Raw genomic sequence first — 18,067 nt, 5'->3', positions numbered from 1 at the left:
GGACAGCCACTGAGCTGGCCTCTCCTGCGCCCTCACGCCGGTGCCCCTCTGGAGACAAATTCCCTTTACTAACAATAACAGATACACTTAAGAGCTTACATTTGTGGCCTTTATTATGGGCCACACGCTGTTCTAGCCACTCCCCACGCGTGTTCCTGCTTTCTGTTGTGTAATAAACCCCTCGGAAACTCAATGGCATAAAGCATCAGCCATTTCATTATGCTTCGGGAATTTGTGAGTCAGGAACTCACGTAGAGCCCAGGGCTGGCTGGTCTCTGCCCCATGTCTGCAGTGGAGGAAAACAGCAGAGACCTAAATTACTCCTCATAAGAAACTAAAGCTAGAGGTTCATGGGGGAGAGTCAGTTGAAGGAGAGGGGAGAGGGCTGGAAAAAAGGAAGCACGAAGCCCCTCCCACAGAAGAAGCCTGCGGAGAAGCAGAGATGTGCTAGGGGGCCGGAAGCGATGGGCTCCCACGCCTTCACCTCCCCACACCCCCACCCCCACAGTCCTCACAAACTGGCCCTGCACACCGGCGCTAAGCCAGGTTGTGGGCCTTGGGAGAAGGAAGGAAGGGATTGGCCCGAGAGCCAGCCCCACAAAGGCAGGGTGACCCAGGCAGGCCAGGCTCATCGGAGAGATGTGGAGGAAGAGGAAGTTCTTGTGGGTGCAGGTGCTCGGGAGGGAAGGGCAGTTTGGGGCCGTTTGAAGCTAAGTGGAGACGTGCACAGCCTTGGGCCAGACACGTGGCTCTGCCACTTGCCAGCTGGCAAGTGCCCTCCCTTCTCGGAGCCTCCATTTATTTGCCTGTGAAATGTGGTAAGAATGACATGTTCCTCGTAGCATCATCGTGAAGGTTCCCTGAGGTGTCTGTGTTGAGGTCTCAGGAGGAGGCCCAGTAAGACAGTGGACCTGGGGCCCAGGAGGATCATCTGTGAATGTCAGGAGCCAGAAGGACTTTTCTCAACACTGGGCAGGTGTCTCAACTCTTTTTGGGTCCCAAACCCTTGTAGTTGGACACTGGTCGCCCTACAGCCACAGGAGTGCCACCAGGGGGCGCCCAGGGCCAGCACATTGCTCCCTGCCAGGGGTGTGCCTGGGTGCGGTGGCCACGGCTCCCTAACCCCCACCAGCCCCTTCCCGGGGCCCAAGACACAATCCTCCAACACACCATAGTTTTCCGGGCGGTGGGGGCGGGGGGGGGGTGCTTTGTTCGAAGTCCTCCCTTCCAACCCCCACTGAGGTCTCTGGCTGTCTGCACCCTAACTTCCAGCACACAGGTAAACCAGACAGAAGCTCCGGAGTGCGTCTCCCGGTGGGAGACTAGAGATAGTTCTCAATCTAGGGTGAGCTGCACCTGGTGTTCGGGATGAGCCTCCGTCTCCAGGACCCCCCTTCCAGAAGCTCCCCAGGGGCTGAGCCTTGACGCACCGGCAGCGTCTGAGCATAGCCCTTCTCAGCCACCGGCCTGGGAGACGATGCCTCTTTGCCCTGCTCCCACACAGACCTCCCCGTCTGCCCCTCCTCACCCCTTCAGACCCAACTTTCCAGAACAAAATGAAATCTCCAGCACCAGGCAGGGATATCTGACAGCAATAAATTTATTAAGTATCCCCTCCCCCAAAAATATAAACACAAACCAGTAAAAAACCAAAAAAACAAAAACAAAAGAAACAAAATAAGCCATAAAACATCAGGCCTGCAGCTGACAATAAAGCAGACACAAAAATGGAGGTGACCTATGGCGGGAAGACAGGACTCACGTGGGGTGGGGATGCCGCAAATACTGGAGGACAAGCTCTCGGGAGCCCTAGGGTGCTGTGAGCGGAGCTGCTGGGGGCAAGCCTGGGGACGGTGTCAGGAGCGACGTGGCGCCCGGGGCCAGGCCTCGTGGCCCTGGCCGCAGCCCGGCTCGCCCCTCCAGCCGCTTCACTTGGGGCCCTGAGCCTCGGACTCCTCCTCATCGTCTTCGTACATCTCGCCCTCCTCCTCGGCCGTGGCGTCCTGGTACTGCTGGTACTCGGACACCAGGTCGTTCATGTTGCTCTCGGCCTCGGTGAACTCCATCTCGTCCATGCCCTCGCCCGTGTACCAGTGCAGGAAGGCCTTGCGCCGGAACATGGCCGTGAACTGCTCGGAGATGCGCTTGAACAGCTCCTGGATGGCCGTGCTGTTGCCGATGAAGGTGGAGGACATCTTGAGGCCGCGCGGCGGGATGTCGCACACGGCCACCTTGACGTTGTTGGGGATCCACTCGACGAAGTAGCTGCTGTTCTTGCTCTGGATGGCCAGCATCTGCTCGTCCACCTCCTTCATGGACATGCGGCCGCGGAACACGGTGGCCACCGTCAGGTAGCGGCCGTGGCGCGGGTCGCACGCCGCCATCATGTTCTTGGCGTCGAACATCTGCTGCGTGAGCTCGGGCACCGTGAGCGCGCGGTACTGCTGGCTGCCGCGGGCCGTGAGCGGCGCGAAGCCGGGCATGAAGAAGTGCAGGCGCGGGAAGGGCACCATGTTCACGGCCAGCTTGCGCAGGTCGGCGTTGAGCTGGCCCGGGAAGCGCAGGGACGTGGTGACGCCGCTCATGGTGGCCGACACCAGGTGGTTGAGGTCGCCGTAGGTGGGCGTGGCCAGCTTGAGGGTGCGGAAGCAGATGTCGTACAGGGCCTCGTTGTCGATGCAGTACGTCTCGTCCGTGTTCTCCACCAGCTGGTGGATGGACAGCGTGGCGTTGTAGGGCTCCACCACCGTGTCCGACACCTTGGGCGAGGGCACCACGCTGAAGGTGTTCATGATGCGGTCCGGGTACTCCTCGCGCACCTTGCTGATGAGGAGGGTGCCCATGCCCGAGCCTGTGCCCCCGCCCAGCGAGTGGGTCAGCTGGAAGCCCTGCAGGCAGTCGCAATTCTCACATTCCTTCCGCACCACGTCCAGGACCGAGTCCACCAGCTCGGCGCCCTCCGTGTAGTGACCCTTGGCCCAGTTGTTGCCAGCCCCGCTCTGACCTGTGGGTGAGGGGGAGAGGGGGCAGGGGGAGCACAAGACTAGTCAGGCCTCCGGTGGCTGCCTGAACAGGCCACTCAGGGCACCACTGGGGACACCCTGTGCCTGTCTCCTTCCGTGCAGTGGGGGTGCCCACACCCGCACGCTCCCTCCATGGCCCTCCATGCCAGCCATGCTGTGTGCTGGGGACCCCACTGCCTGGTGCCCCGTGTTAAGGGCTCGAGACACGAATTGAGGACCTGGGCTGGCAGCTCTCGCTCTGCCTCCCTCGGGGGTCCTGGGTGAATCTACCTGTCCCCCTCCTACCCACCCCCCCCCCCGCAGCCCACCCACCCTCTGGCTGGCCATGCTGGCAGTGTAAGCGGTGGCCTCCAGAACCCCAGAATCCCTCACGGCTTGGGGTCTGAATGTGGATTCGAGCCCCTCAGCTGGGGTGTTGAACTCCGGAAGACAGAAATGGGGTGAGGGTCTCTTGATCACAGCAATGCTGCCTGCCCATGAACTTGAATCCTCTGGAGACTGACTCGTGTCCTGCCAGCTCTGTAACAGTCTCGTAAGCTTAATTCTCTGCCTTACACATTGTTCTGCCTGAAATACACAAGTGGTTTCTATTCTCTGCACAGAGCCTTTTCTCTGGGCCCACTGCAACACGGGAAGGTCATTTCTGTCCTGCTAAGTGGCGACTTTGCTCTGTTGTTTCACTGATCTGGATCTGCCTGTGGTGGGGGTCTGCATCAGAGTGTGGGACAGGGGAAACTTACCGAAGATGAAGTTGTCAGGCCTGAAGAGGTGCCCAAAGGCCCCAGACCGGACACTGTCCATGGTCCCAGGCTCAAGGTCCACGAGAATGGCCCGAGGCACATACTTATGAGCTGAGGAGGAAAGGGGTGGGTTATGTGGGTCACACAGGGGAAGGGACGCCTACCGCCCTGTCCCGCCAGAGTCATGCTGTCACCATGAGTGCTCAGACTCTCTGGGACCAGAGAGGTGGGAACCGCGTGTGAAACGGGGATCGTGGTCAACACCTCAGACAGCCGGGACCTCATCCTACGTCCACGTGGGCAGGCTGATATTTCTCCAGTTTGCCGTGGACATCACTTTACACCAGTTGCTAAATAACCCCTGCTCTGGACCCTCCCGGACCCCGCCCAGCCCTGTCCATTCCCCTGGACTGTGTATGTGTCGTGTGACCATTACGCGTGTTTGAATCTCACTAGGGTGGCAGTTTCCAGGGTTCCTTGTCTTTGTTTTGGGAGTCTCAGGTTGCATCTGCCAAGCTGCTGCTAGGCGGGCAGAGATGCTGAGACCCGGCAGTCAAGAAGCCCGCTCCCCCCTCCTCCCAGGTCGAGCACGGGGCAAGGTGGGAGCTCACAAGAGGCCTCGTTGTAGTAGACGCTGATGCGCTCCAGCTGAAGGTCCGAGTCCCCCACATAGTTGCCACTGGGGTCTATACCGTGCTCGTCGCTGATCACCTCCCAGAACTGCAGGGGGAAAGGAAGGGTCAGCAGGTGCTTGCGGCCCCCACCAGGCCCTTCCCCTCCCACGGACTCAGCCCTGGGTATAAATTAAGGGGCCTGGATGCAGAGCTTGCACTCACTCCTTTCGGTGACTTTGGAGAAGAGCCCCCAAGCTCCGTCATCTGCCAGAAGATTGTCCTAGCAAATATGCACGTCCACTGTCTGCACGGTGGGCGCGGCCTGCAGCCCTCAGGGTGGTTCCGGGCTCAGCTGACACAGACCCGGGCCCCCAGACTCAGCCCTGCACTTGCTAACCAGGGGCCTGGGACAGCCACTCCTCCATGAAGGGGTAGTAATAATCACCCTCGCGGGGCGGTTTTCGTTATTTCTCTTTTCAGATGAAGAAACTGAGGCACAGAGATCAAGAACTGCCCACAGCAAGTGACAGGGTCCAGGATATGTGTGCCCTTCGGTGTCAGGGCAAAGGCTGTCCAGAGACAGGGTCCGGCAGTGTCCAGGACACCATCAGCCTCAGCCACCAGGAACCACAGGGACCCCGAGTGGGGACTGACTTGCCTGGGGCCCCCCAGCCAGTCCTCAAAGACGGGCCCAGCCCCAACCCCCGGGGCTTCCTTCCTCCACTGCCCGCTGCCGCCCACACTGCCCTCCTCAGACTCCCGCTCCTGCAGCTGTAGCAGGGCCCAAAAGCCTAGAGCGGGGCCTGCATTCGGGAACGGCACCACCTCTTCCCAGCTGTGTGACCCTGGGCGGGTCCTGAGGATTCTCTGTGCCTCGGGGCCCTCATCCGTTCGGTAGGCTGGATGGTGGAAACAAGGCTTCCTAGGAGTAAAGCGAGTTAATCTGTGTGGAGCGTGTGAGTGGGGGCTTGTAAGTGAGCACACAAAGACACACTCCCCGGGGGAAGGGAAGGCTGCCCAGAGGTCTGCTTTCACCCCAAGGGCATCTCCAAGCTTTTGTAGATACTGTGGGCCCACTCAGGGAGGGGCACTGGTCACACGCTGTGGGACTTCCCGGTGCCCCTCCCCTTTGCTCCCCAGGGTTGGAGTGACTTTCAGAAGATGAATGGGATGAAGCGCTCAAGAAATAACAGACCTCTACACGTGAGTCATGTGCTGGCAAAAAGACGGCTCAGGGAAAAAAGCAGTAAGAAACCAGTGTGCTCGTCCTCATCTATATGGAGACGTCTCTAACAGGCACACAGAAGTCTGCTCCAGGGAGCTGTGCCTGGCAGTGTGGTTCTGGGCTGGGGAAGAGTTCTTTTCACTGTATACCCTTGGGGTTTTTGGAATTCTTTGTCATGTGTTAATTTCTAAACAACAACAAAAGATTAGTTTAAAAAACATTTTTAAAACCCTGATAATTATGGGACGCCTGGGTGGATCAGTCGGTTAAGCGTCCAATTTCCCCTCAGGTCCCGATCTCAGGATCTGTGGGTTTGAGCCCCGCGTCGGGCTCTGTGCTGACGGCTTGGAGCCTGGAGCCTGCTTCGGATTCTGTGTCTCCCTCGCTCTCTGCCCCTCCCCGCTCATGTTCTCTCTCTCTCTCGCTCGGTCTCTCTCTCAAAAATAAACATTAAAAAATTTAAAACCCTGATCATTATGAACAGTGTTATTATTATAAAATGCATGAAAAGTCTTGGTAGTTCGTCCAGAGAAGGTGTGTTTGGAGGTCATCCCTCAGTGAGGACAGGGGCTGGACTTATTCCCCGTTTTGTCATTGTCAACTGTTCTTTTTATACTGTGTCTGTTAATTTTGTAATTAGAAACAAACACACAGAAATTTCACTGAGGTATTTGGGTCCTGATCAGAGCTTCCTACCACTGCCCTCCTCAGTCCCAGGCCTTTGTGAGAGCCTGAGCCAGGGCCTTGGTCCCCAGGGCTCCAAGACACCCCAAACCTCTGGTTTCAGGGACACCCGCAGCCCCTGTAGAGGAGTGATGAGCTCAAGACAACAAGTGTGGGGCCAGCAGAGAGTGATTCAGTCACCCTGCCATCAACATATCTACAGAAAGTTGTTGAAAATGCATCTGTGAGAAGCACGGTCTACCAGGAGAAGACGGACCAGATCCATCCAGCCACCAGTCAGTGTGTGCCAGTGACCCCAGCTTTTGGGACCTCAGTTTTCTCAACTGTAAAGTGGACACGATAATAGTACCCACATCACATGGTTAGCACAAGGCCTGATGCATTCAGCAAATGTTGGCTTCATTGAGTTAAAAGGTCTTAGATGCTATTTATTTTTTAAAAAAATTTAAGTTGTATTTCTTTATTTTGAGAGGTGTATGTGGGGGGGGGTGAGTGAGGGAGTGGCAGAGAGAGGGAAGAGGAGAGAAGGAATCCTAAGCAGGCCCCACAGGGTCAGTGCAGAGCCTGAGTGGGGCTCAAACTCAGGAACCCTGAGATCATGCCCTGAGCTGAAATCAAGAGTCGGTTGCCTAACCAACTGAGCCACCCTGATGCCCCTTGGATGCCATTTAAAAAAATTTTTTTTAATGTTTATTTATTTTTGAGAGAGAGAAAGAGACAGAGTGTGAGCAGGGGGAGGGGAGGAGAGAGAGAGGGAGACACAGAATCCCAAGCAGGCTCCAGGCTCTGAGCTGTCAGCACAGAGCCTGACACAGGGCTCGAACCCACAGGTTGTGAGATCATGACCTGAGCCGAAGTCAGACACTTAAGTGACTGAGCCATCCTGGTGCCCCTAGATGCTATTTAAAAAAATTTTTTTAATGTTTATTTATTTTTGAGAGAGAGAGCAAAGGAGGGGCAGAGAGAGAGAGAGACACAGAATCCGAAGCAGGCTCCAGGATCTGAGCTGTCAGCACAGAGCTTGACGTGGGGCTTGAACCCACAAACCACAAGATAATGACCTGAGCCAAGTAGACACTTAACTGACTGAGCCAGCCAGCCACCCCCCTTAGACGCTATTTAAATTTGTTAAGTCATATGTAGAAAAAACAAATAAAAATAAAAGTTAAAAAAATCAATATACTTTGAGATAGTGCACCACTGAGAGAAGCCGATCTCCAAGACGCATCTTTGAGGGAAAGGCATATTGCATAATGATGTATGGAGTAAAAAAGCAAACCTCACAAAAGATGCTATATCTCTCTACAAAGATATACAGATAACATGCACAGGAAACAGGCTGGAAGAATGGAAACAAAATTGTCCCCCAAGGAGAGCAGAATGTGGAGGCAGGAACGAGGTGGCAGGCACTTTGCCCTCATCTGCAGTGTCTCCACTTTTTAGAAGAATATATTAAGAATTGCTTTTGAAGTTAAAACTAATAAAATGTGATTTAAAATAAGGATCTTGGGGCTCCTGGGTGGCTTAGTCAGTTAAGCATCGGACTCTGGATTTCGGCTCATGATCTCACGGTCAGTGAGATCGAGCCCTGTCTGAGGCTCTGCGCTGACAGCGTGGAGCCTGCCTGGGATTCTCTCTGCCTCTCTCTCTGCTCCTACCCTGCTGGAGCGTGCCCTCTCTCTCAAAAAAAAAAAAAATAAACTTCTGAAAAATCTTAAGAAAAATAAGTATCTTATTAGTAAAATATGTGATATAAAATGAAATATAATTTTGTAAATTAAGTAAAAAATTACGACCATCACTACAGTTGAGAAAACTGCCAGATGGTGTGTGGACCCCAGGGTCCAGGCCGCATTTCCTACCTCAAGACACCGTCACCACCCCCCACCTCCGCCCCCGCGGCTCTGTCCGTGGTGCTGATCCATTGCCGCGTCCGCGCCCAGGGGCCGGCCAAGTGTCTGGGCGGGCACAGGAGCCCCAGGCAAGTGGGGTGCAGCAGCTCCGCCAGAGGGAGGGCTAGCCGATTCAGGGGCGTTAAACCCATTTAGGTCCTCGATGTCTTTCCCCGCTTCGAGCACAGAGAGAGTTACCCTGACCCATTTAGGAGGCGCTGGGAGAGGAGGCGGGTGCGAGGAAACCGGAAATCCCTCCCCCCACTGGCCGTCAGGGCCAGGGTCCGGGCCCGCCCCTCCCAGGCTCCGCCCAGCGGCCGAGAGAAGGGGGTGCAGACAAAGGCTCCTGGCCGGCCCTGCACCCCAGGGGAGGAGGGCGAGGCTCCCAGTCATCCGCCTGTTGAATGGACGAGGTGGGGGGGGGGGGGCATCCCGATATATCCATGCAGACCTAAACTCAAAACTCCCGCCGTGTCCCCCCTGGGCGGGTGCCTCAACTTCCTGGAGCGACCCTTGGGAGGAGGGCGATACCCCATCTCACCACATACCTGCGAGGTGGTGCGCCTAGAGCACCTGGCACAGCGCTCAATACGCAGCGAGCATTGTCATGAGTCAGTAATGCGCCAAGCTCACCCCCAGGGCAGATGTGTTCTCTCCTGGCCCCAGTCTCCCTGACTGCCCTAGATCCCCCACAGCCAGGCCCCTCCCTAGAGCAGGGACCCAAGCTGAGTCAAGCACCACCCAAGGACCTGCAAGCCTGCTGATCGTGATGGAAAGGAAGAGTTTGCTCTCTCCCCTCACCAGGGAGCCCCAAACCCCCAAACTAGTATGGGATTAGGAGACTGAAATGGCCAGTGAACTGCCTGTCCACAGGGCAGATGGCAGCATCCACTAAGCCCGTACACGGGGCCTAGCCCAGGGGGCTTTGAATACTTTCCGAGACAAGGAGGCCAGAAGGAAAGGGCTTGACAACTGCCACTGGTCACCAAAGAAAGGCAGCGGTGGGAAAGGGAGAAGCAGTCCCCCTCCCTGCAAAACCCATCTCTCCCTGGTTTGAACTGTTAGAAAGGATCAGATATTAATGTTTAAAACAACATACAGTAAGAAAATCAACCCAAAAGGAATAAAAAGTAATGAGCAATCTCTAAGAAGCAGAAAAAAAATCTCCCCGGAGGACACTGTCTGGCACTCAGGCTACTGCCTCTGCCTTTTTTCCTCCCACCCCTGTCCTCCTGGCTGTCCCCCCACCTCAGCAATACCTCTGGCGTGGACTTGCCTTTGCCTGGTACGTGTCTGTCCCGGTCACAGAAGGGAGGGGTGCATAACTGGACTCCCTACACGCCCAGGCTCAGGCAGGACTCGGGACTGCCCTCCCTCCCCCCAGTGACCCTTGACACCCCCCCCCCCTCCCGAAGCAGATGTTCAGGGCAGGCCTGGCCCCTGTGACCACATTAGTGAGCCCTCCGCCCCTCCCACCTGGCCAGGGCAGCTGTCAGTGACTGCCCCAGGAGCCCTGATTTGATTTGAAGCCATCATCCCCCGGGCCTCCCCCTCCCCCAGTCCCCTTCCTGGGGCAGACACAGCTGTCTCCTTGGGTGATTAGGGAGTCTCCCTGGTTCCACCCCTCCACCCCATCCAAGTCGCCTCCACCCTAGAGAAGTTGCAATTTACATGTCAGCCACGAGGCTGCCCCAGCCCTGTTGTAATTAGCTTTTTGTTCTTGCCTGGTTTCCATGGCAACAGCCTCCAGAGGAACCTTTTCCTAGGCCCCTTCCCCTCCAAGACCTGTCTCCTCCCACAGCCTCCTTCGGGAAACCCGCCCTCCACCGTTCCCACCCCGCGTCCCTGGCCTTGGTCCTGACAAAGCCGCTCCTGCCGCCCCGTTTTGTTCTGAGGGGTGCCCCAGTGGGCAGCAGGCCCCACCCACCCAGCCTGAGCCCTAGGCTGGCCGTCTGCAGAGCGTGGCTCTGTCTCGCACTTGCTGTGTGACCTTGGGCAAGGGACAATCTCCAGGATGTGACACCTGTCTCCTGGGTTCCAGCGGGGAATATAGGACCTCTTCTTCCCCTCAGTCCCAACATCTGTGAGGTGGGCTAACAACAGTGGAGGGGAGGCGCCGGGTGGTGATGCAGCTGTCCATCCCGGGAGCCCGGCTTTGTTCCGCGTCCTACCCCCAGACTCCGCGGTCCCGGGGTGGGTACTTGACCAGGCTGGGCTGAGCCGAAGGAGAGTCCCGGCCCGGACCAAGGTCACCCCGACTTTGTGCCCAACCCTTCCCCCCAACAAAGGAACAGGGTGGGGTCAGGAAGCCCAGAGCTGTAAGAGGGAGGTTAGGGACACGGGGGGTGGCCTGGCCGCTGGGAGGACATCCTGTTGCTGGGGGGTTGGGTGGGGGTGGGGGCGGGCGGAGTGGGAGCACGGCCGACAGAATCGTTAAGGCTTTGAAGGGTGACGCCCCACCCAAACCTGCCCACCCATCCATCAGGCTCAAGGCTGCGTAGGGACCCCGGAGAAGAGGGCCACGCCCAGACAGTCCCCGCAGCCGCAGCCGCTGACTCGAGCCGTGCTCCGGCAGGCCAGAGGTGCCCGGGCAGGGACAGAGGACACACGGCGTGCAGGTGGCAGGGCGGGGATCCCGATGCCCCGGTCGCCCGCCCGCCGCGGGGCCCGGCTCGTCCCTTTGTTCTCTCTCGGCTTCGCAGGGGCGAGTGCGACGCGGGGTGCGGCTCGCGGGGCCCGGGCGCCTCCCTGCTTCCCTCCCTCCGGGGCCCGGCGCGGGGTGGGGGTGCGGGGGGCGCGGGGGGTCTCAGGGCCCGGAGCGGGGCGGGGGTGCGGCGGCGCGCCTCCTCACCTTGGCCCCGATCTGGTTGCCGCACTGGCCGGCCTGGATGTGCACGATCTCCCTCATGCTCGGTGCGGGCGGCGGGCGGCTGCGGGACACGCGCGTACAGGCCGGGGCTGGCTGCGGAGGCTCGGGCGTCCCCGCCGCCAGCTCTTATAGGCCGGGCCCCGCCCGCCGCGCCCGGCCTGGCGTCACCGGGCGCGGCCAATCGGAGGGCGCCGCCGCAGAATGCGGCACCGGCCTGCACCATCAGCACCGCGCATCCCCACTCGGCCGCGCGCTGCGGCGCCTCCTCCCGCCGCCGCCGGGGTCTGGGGGCCCGCGGGGGGCGGGGGGTGGGGTGGGCCGCACACTGAAAGGAGGGGCTGGCGGGCTCCGGGGAGGACAATAGAGGCCCCTCTCGGCTCTCGGACGCCGCCTAGGCCGCCCTCCCCGGTCCCAGCGCAGCGGCAGCCCCACCCTGAGGCTTTGCAAGGACAGCCTTTCTCCCCCACACCCGTTCAGGGACCACCCCCACGTTCCCACCCCAAAAGACCGAGATGGACGCCTCTCAGCTCCCTGTCTTGTGGCATGAAGGGACAAACAAGGTACTCTGAGCTTTGCTGGATCCCGTAGGGGTGGGGGACGCGGGGAAAGGCTGCAGCAGTCACCGAACCCTCCAGAAGAGAGCATGGGGCAGGGCTCAGAAACGCCGAGTCAGAAGGGCGGTGGGTGAGGGTGGCAGCTTCTGCAGTGGGGGTTGCGATCCTGCCTCCTCCTCCCCCGGGGGCCTGCCACGCGATTCCAGACGGACCTCGCACATGTCACAGCGCCTGCCATGTGTCCGCTGCTCTGTGAATACCGGTGTCAGGAATGGTCATGAGGACACAAGCCAGTCCGGGGACTGACAGGGCGGGGGATGGTGGGCAGTGGGTTCTGTCTGGTTCACCTCCTGATTTCACTTGTACCCCTGGACCCTTGGTCCAAGTGAGGCCAGCACAACGTGGTGGTGGGGGGGTGGGGTCTATGTGGTGAGACGGTGTGTGCCTAAGGCAGAGGGGGTGGGGCTCTTGGGGGAAAAACTGGGAGGGGGTCCCCTGGTCAGAAAAGAAGGGACAGAAAGAAGCAGACGAGCCGTGCGGACGTTGTGCTGCACGTACATATGCCACTGGCTCGATGTTCCCCTGGGGTCAGACATCGTACTGAAACCACCTTATAATAAGGTCCTTCTGATGTTTCAGTAAGAAAATCTCCCAGGGCCTCAGTCACAGTGCCCGGAGGTTCCACAGGCAGTCGGCGGTGCGCCTGTGCGTTCCCTGGGTGTGGCTGTGCACAGTCCCCTCTTTCCCTCCTGTAGCTCTCCAGTTTGGCTAGTCCAGAAATGGGTCTTTTGTTCTCCAGAGACACCCCTCCCCCACAACATGTCCACGATGTGGCTTTCTGTGGTTGGCTTCTGGCTGCCTGGGGCCCCTCCCTGCCTCCCCCCTCCACCACCACACCCCCTGTTCAGGGGGTCGTTGGTGAGCCTTGGCTTCTGGCTGCCTGGGGCCCCTCCCTGCCTCCCCCCACCCCCCCCCACACACACCCTGTTCAGGGGGTCGTTGGTGAGCGTTTGGCTCTTCCCCGGAGCTGGCTGCACCTCCCCGTCTGAGCGAAGGAAGAAGCTTTGCAGCATCCTGCTGGCCAGGACCCATTCCCCACATGCCCTGCCTCCCTGAGTGATGGCATCAGGCCAGGCCAGCTCTCCCTCCATCCCCAGAGGGCTCTGGTGCCAGGTTCAAAGCTGACTCACCATCCTGTCTCCCAGCAAAGGCTGGCCCTGCCGGGAACCAGCTCCTGGCCTTGAGGCCAGCAGTCTGGGCTGAAGCTGCCAGCACGGGTGGGGACTGGCTGGGGCAGCGCTGCGGGGCGGCTGGCCGGGGGCTGCAGGAGCCCTCAGCGTTACTAGACCTGCCTTCAAACTGGCTGGTACCGTCACTTTGGCCTCCGCCGAACCTGTACGAGGAGGGGGGCGTCTGTACGCTCAGTATGTGTGGAGCGAACCAGGTGGGCTCTCCAGTGAGAAACCCAGCATCGCAACAGAGGGGGGACCCAAGGCTTTCTGGCACCAGGCAGCATGGTTCACCCCAGACGTCCACTCCCTTGGGGTGTGGACTTGGACAGTCCTTGGACAGACTTACTCCATTCGGGGAGGCCTTGCCTCAAATACTTCCCAGAGCTGGCTGAGTCCTAACCCCCCTTCCAGAAGGGCAGTGCTGGGGGGAGAGCAGACCCCAGCCCCCAGCCCACTCTACACTGTGGGCCCCTCCATGTTGTTCAGAGCAGACACGGAGGGGGGGTGCCATGACCGGGCTGAGAGAGGGATGTGCTCGGGCTGAGGTCACAGATGCGTCACGGGGGTCCAGCTTTGGCTGCAGCCTGGACAGTGTCGAGTCGTGTCACCATGGAGGTGTCTGGGGTGGTGCAGCTGCTGCTCCTGCTGTCTCTTCACTCTAGTTGCTCTGAGCTGGGGGTTTGTGCCATGAAGAGAAAACCGGACATGGGCTCAGAGCAGGTGTGAGTGCCCCCCCCCCCCCCCCGCCACACTCTCCCCCTGGACCGGGCTTCAGGCACTCTGGGTCCTTTGGGGCTATGGCTTTTTTCTTCTTTCTTTCTTTTTATTTTTTTTTAATTTATATCCAAGTTAGTTAGCATATAGTGCAACAATGATTTCAGGAGTACATTCCTTAGTGCCCCTTCCCCATTTAGCCCATCCCCCCTCCCAAAACCCCTCCCGTAACTGTTTGTTCTCCATATTTAAGAGTCTCTTATGTTTATGCCTTTTTGTTTTTAAACATATTTGTTTATTTTGAGAGAGAGAGAGAGAGAGAGGGGGGGGGGGGAATGAGCAGGGGAGGGGTGGAGAGAGAGGGAGGAAGAATCCCAAGCAGGCGCTGTGCTGTCAGCGCGGAGCCCCGTGCAGGGCTCCGTCCCATGAAGGGTGAGATCATGACCTGTGCCGAAATCAGGAGTGGGATGCTTAGCTGCCTGAGTCACTCAGGGCTGTGGCTTCTTCACCTGGGCAGGCCAGCCACGGTTTCTGGCTGGTTTCTGGGACTCACTTCACCCTGTTCATCACCCTCAACCCCACCCTTGCCCCTCCCCCTTCCTCCTCCCTCTGGCTTCAAGCAGTTTCCAGAAAGAGGCAAGACGGATGGTGGAGGTGATGCAGCGAGCACAGCGTTTATTCCCAGGCCACTTCCCAGCCCTGAGACCCTGGGCTGACACTGGTTCACCGCTTCAGGCCGACAACCCCCGCCTTGGCCTGAGCAGGCACTGGCCGGCGCCGTCTGCCAGATACGTGGGGTGCACACAGATGGCCACCCCCAGCCCCCATGCTCTCTGGTCACCGCTGAGCCTTAGATCAGCCCCGCCCTCCACTGGAGCCCGTTGCAGACACGGTCCCTCTGCCTGAAACAGCAGCTCACTTCTTCCTGAAGCAGGCCTGTGAAGCCAGGTCCTGCTGGTCACAAAGTCCCTTTTCCAGAGGCCCTCCCGGGGAGCAGCGCTTGTCACTCGGCCCACACAGAGACTTCACGTCCCGACAGGCCGAGGGGCACAGATCCATAGACTCGGCAGCGAAGGTGGGTGTCCTCGCCTGGTGCCTGGCTGGAGGTGGAGCGCTCCGGGGGTGGGCAGAGTCCCCGTCCAGGGGCCCAGGACCCACCTCTAGCGCCTGCGGCCCCGCCATCTCCCCAGCCTCCAGTCTCCGCAGCAACTCCTGGAGGTCTGTGCTCTCTCCCTTCTCGGGCCCCAGAGGGTCCGTGCCTCCGCACCGCCAGAGATCGGCTCATCCGTCCCCTTTGGCAAGTGCCTGCCCCTGTCGCACAGGAATCAGGCCATAGGATATCCCCACCTCCCTCGGCCCGGCACCCCGGCCCCGAGCCCGCAGCCTCACCATGCGCACAGCAGCACCTCTTGGAGCGTCTTCCGGAGCTCCTGGCTGCGGAAGGCGTAGATGAGGGGGTCGACGATGGAGTTGCAGATGACGAGGGTGAGGAAGAGGTTGAAGTTCTTGAAGACGCAGCCGCAGATGGGGTGTCGAGGGCAGAGGACCATGAGCGAGAGGTGCAGGAAGAAGGGGCCCCAGCAGAGAAAGAAAACGCCCAGCAGGATGGTGAGCGTGGCCGCGCCCTTGAGGCCCAAGCCCTGGTGGACGGGGCGCTGCCGCTTGTGGAGCCGGGCGATGCCCCGGGCGTGCTGGTACGCCCGGGCGAGCATGTGGACGTACAGCACGGCCATGAGCACCAGCATGGCTACAAAGAAGCCGACGAGGCAGAGCAGGACGGCCGTGTGATCGTAGTAGGCGATGAAGAGCGTGCTGGAGAGGACGCTAGCCACCCAGATAGCTGAGATAGCCCGCCACGCCCGGGGCAGCGTGACGATGCTGTGGTACCGCAGCGCGTAGAAGATGGAAATGTAGCGGTCCACGGCGATGGCGCCCAGGAAGCAGAGGCTCGACACCATGGCGCCACAGACCAGCACGTCAATGATGTCGTCCAGCTGCTGCACCACGGCGGCCCGGCCGGCCAGGGTGCCTGCCTCCAGCAGCAGCATGACGGCCGTCTCCAGCACGCTGCTCACACTCACCAGCAGGTCGGACACGGCCAGGCAACAGATGAAGTAATACATGGGCGAGTGCAGGTTGCGGTTCTTGGCGATGGCGGCCACCACCAGCACGTTCTCCACCACGCTCACCAGCCCCAGGCTGAGAAAGAGTCCGTCGGGAACGGACACCTCCAGGCACCGGGGCCCTGTCTGGTTGGCGGCCAGCCCGAGGCGCGGGGCGGCTGGGGAGGTGGAGTTGAGGGAGCCCAGCAGCCTCCTCTGGGGGCCCTGCACGGACATCGTCCCGCCAGGGAACAGGAACGGGGCCTCACTCTGCGGCGTCCTGCTCAGCAATGGTGCTTCCAGCAGGCTTCATCGGTCCCCCCGGGGCCGCCCTCGCAGTCACCCTCTCCCCGTCCGGACAAATGTCAGCTCAGGCACAATGCAGCCGGAAAGACCCCAGCCTCCCACCAGAGCGGTCACTGCTCGGCCAGGACCCCAAGCTCCCTGGTACCAACCCTCTAGTCTCTCTGGACCCTCGGCCCACCTCCCCACCTCTCCCGTGGAGGTGCGGTGGCTCGGGTCCGGACATACGTTTTTCTATGCCTCTTGCTGCCTCGTGGCCGGCCAGGCCTCCTGCTCCCCCGGGCCCGGGGTGGGCTGAGGTCCCAGAAAGAATGAAGCCTTTTTCCAGTTCTTCCAAGTCCCCGGAGCCCCTCCTCCTGAGGGCGGCCACATGATGGGCGTGCACCCTGGACGCACCATCAGAGAGCACCCACGGTACCCCGGCCTGCTGCCAGGCAACACAAATGGCATTCAGGGCCGTCCTCACTCCAAGGGCCCTGGACCTTCAAGGATTCCTTCAGGGCTCGGCTGGGGATCTCCCGTCACCTGTGCTCCACCATCACTCCCAGCCTGGCTCTGCTCCCGGCATCTGTTTGCGTGTGGCGCAGGGACGGGTGTGTGTGTGGGGGGGTTCTCCTCTAAATCTACCCCAAGACTTCTATCTAACCCTCCTCCAGGCCCGCTGCAAACACCACCTCCTTCCTGGAGCCATCTCTGATCCCTGACACCCACCTGATACCACCCTGCCTTGGGAACAGCCATTGGCCGTGGACCACCCCCGGCCTGCAACACCCCCATGTTACATGCGAAGGGCAGCCCCCGCCCCCAAGAACCCCACCCCCTTCACTGAGACGAGCTGCAGGGCATCCTGGTCACAACAGCCTTTGGCTCTGCCTCATCCTCCACTGGCGGAGGGGCAAGCCCCCATTTCCTCTGTGGAAGAAACCACTTCAAGGGCAGACCTCGGTCTGCGACCACGTGGTGCGCTGCCCGAGCCACGGCACAGCCTGCGGGCACCTCGCCCCAGAGTGCTCCCGGCGCTTTCTCACCGAAGACTGCAATCTCTCCTCTAAAGGGCGAGGGTGGGCGGGGGAATCGAACTGTTGGTTGACAGGCAGAGAAAATCCGGAGCGAGAAAGGGGAGTGGCTCGTCCTGTGGTGGTGGTGGGGCCAGGAGGGGACCGGGAGGGAGGTCTCGGTGTTTCGAGCGTATCTGTGACATTCCCGTTGAAGCCAGGGGGCCTCTGATGGCAGGGCCCACACGTGTGACCACACGTTGGTACCCGCTTGTACCACTCATCACACAACTCACAAAGCTCTTTTACCCCCTCTGGTTTGTGCTCTTTATTGAAGTACCTCATACGTAAAAAGTACACAAGTTATAAAAAGTGCAGGTGAGTGGGTGCCCCAACCTCCACACAGCCAGGAAAGCAGCACCCAGATCAAGCCATCAAACATGAACTGCACCAGAACCCTTGGGGCATCCCCCCTGCCCTGGGAGCCACCCCACGACCATCAGCGAATTCTGCGGGGGCTTTCCTGCTTTCCTCTGCTTCGCGCTCAGACACCCGTGCGGGCGCGAGCAGCGGTCCTTGGTGTACAGAGCACCCTGGACGTCTCCCCAGACCCGCCAGGCGTTCCTGTCCCATCTTCTGGTGGATACAGGGAAGGGCTCCCGCGGGGCAACGCCTAGCAACGCACGTGTCTGTTTCTGGCACGAGCACCCCCCGCCCCATAGAAGACAAAAAGCCCAAACCCCCCAGGAACCAGGCACATGATGGAACACACCAACTCCCCCTCGCCCCCCCCCCCCCCCGCCCCCGGCCTGTCCCAGCTTTAGGCCTTCTGTGGACTCCACCTCCCACTCTCTCCGCCTGATGGAGAACTCCCAAGGGAGCAAAGGCTCCCAGGACCACAGGGTGGTGCCACGGCCAGTGGGGGTGGGCCCGGGACTCACACTGCGGCTGTCCATCACCAGGGACCAGCTTCTTGACCACCCTCCACATGTGGGGGCACCGACCAAGAGTCTGTCGTGGGAGCAGCCTTGTCCCCCGCCTCTGTGCCGTCACACTTCAGGGCTATTACTATTTCCAGCTCCACAAATGAGGCCTTTGAGACGGACGCGCCCTCCCCACC

The 18,067-nt window shown here is 59.9% G+C and overlaps 1 protein-coding gene across 1 annotated transcript; it reads right to left on the bottom strand.

Moving 5' to 3' along the window:
- Positions 1-1,582: 1,582 nt before the first annotated feature.
- Positions 1,583-17,627, bottom strand: LOC123577842. The gene is made up of 7 exons (XM_045440125.1): positions 14,937-17,627; positions 14,467-14,643; positions 12,792-12,994; positions 11,030-11,175; positions 4,375-4,483; positions 3,764-3,874; positions 1,583-3,004 (listed from the first exon to the last, which is right to left on the bottom strand). The coding sequence occupies exons 1-7, from the start codon at positions 15,884-15,886 to the stop codon at positions 1,929-1,931; spliced, it is 2,772 nt and encodes a 923-aa protein (XP_045296081.1). The 5' UTR covers positions 15,887-17,627; the 3' UTR covers positions 1,583-1,928.
- Between the last annotated feature and the right edge of the window lie 440 nt (positions 17,628-18,067).

Source organism: Leopardus geoffroyi, chromosome E2 (genome assembly GCF_018350155.1).
Source record: "Leopardus geoffroyi isolate Oge1 chromosome E2, O.geoffroyi_Oge1_pat1.0, whole genome shotgun sequence".
Taxonomy (NCBI): domain Eukaryota; kingdom Metazoa; phylum Chordata; class Mammalia; order Carnivora; family Felidae; genus Leopardus; species Leopardus geoffroyi.
This window is presented reverse-complemented; position numbering and strand designations above follow the sequence as displayed.

Bases quoted from the DNA above. Each gene is read 5' to 3' on its own strand.
- LOC123577842 (XM_045440125.1), bottom strand. From the start codon at position 15,886: ATGTCCGTGCAGGGCCCCCAGAGGAGGCTGCTGGGCTCCCTCAACTCC. The intron at 3,875-4,374 runs GTGAGCTCCCAC...TTTCCTCCTCAG, and splicing joins CTACTACAACGAGGCCTCTT to CTCATAAGTATGTGCCTCGG. The intron at 3,005-3,763 runs GTAAGTTTCCCC...CCTCACCCACAG, and splicing joins GCCTGACAACTTCATCTTCG to GTCAGAGCGGGGCTGGCAAC.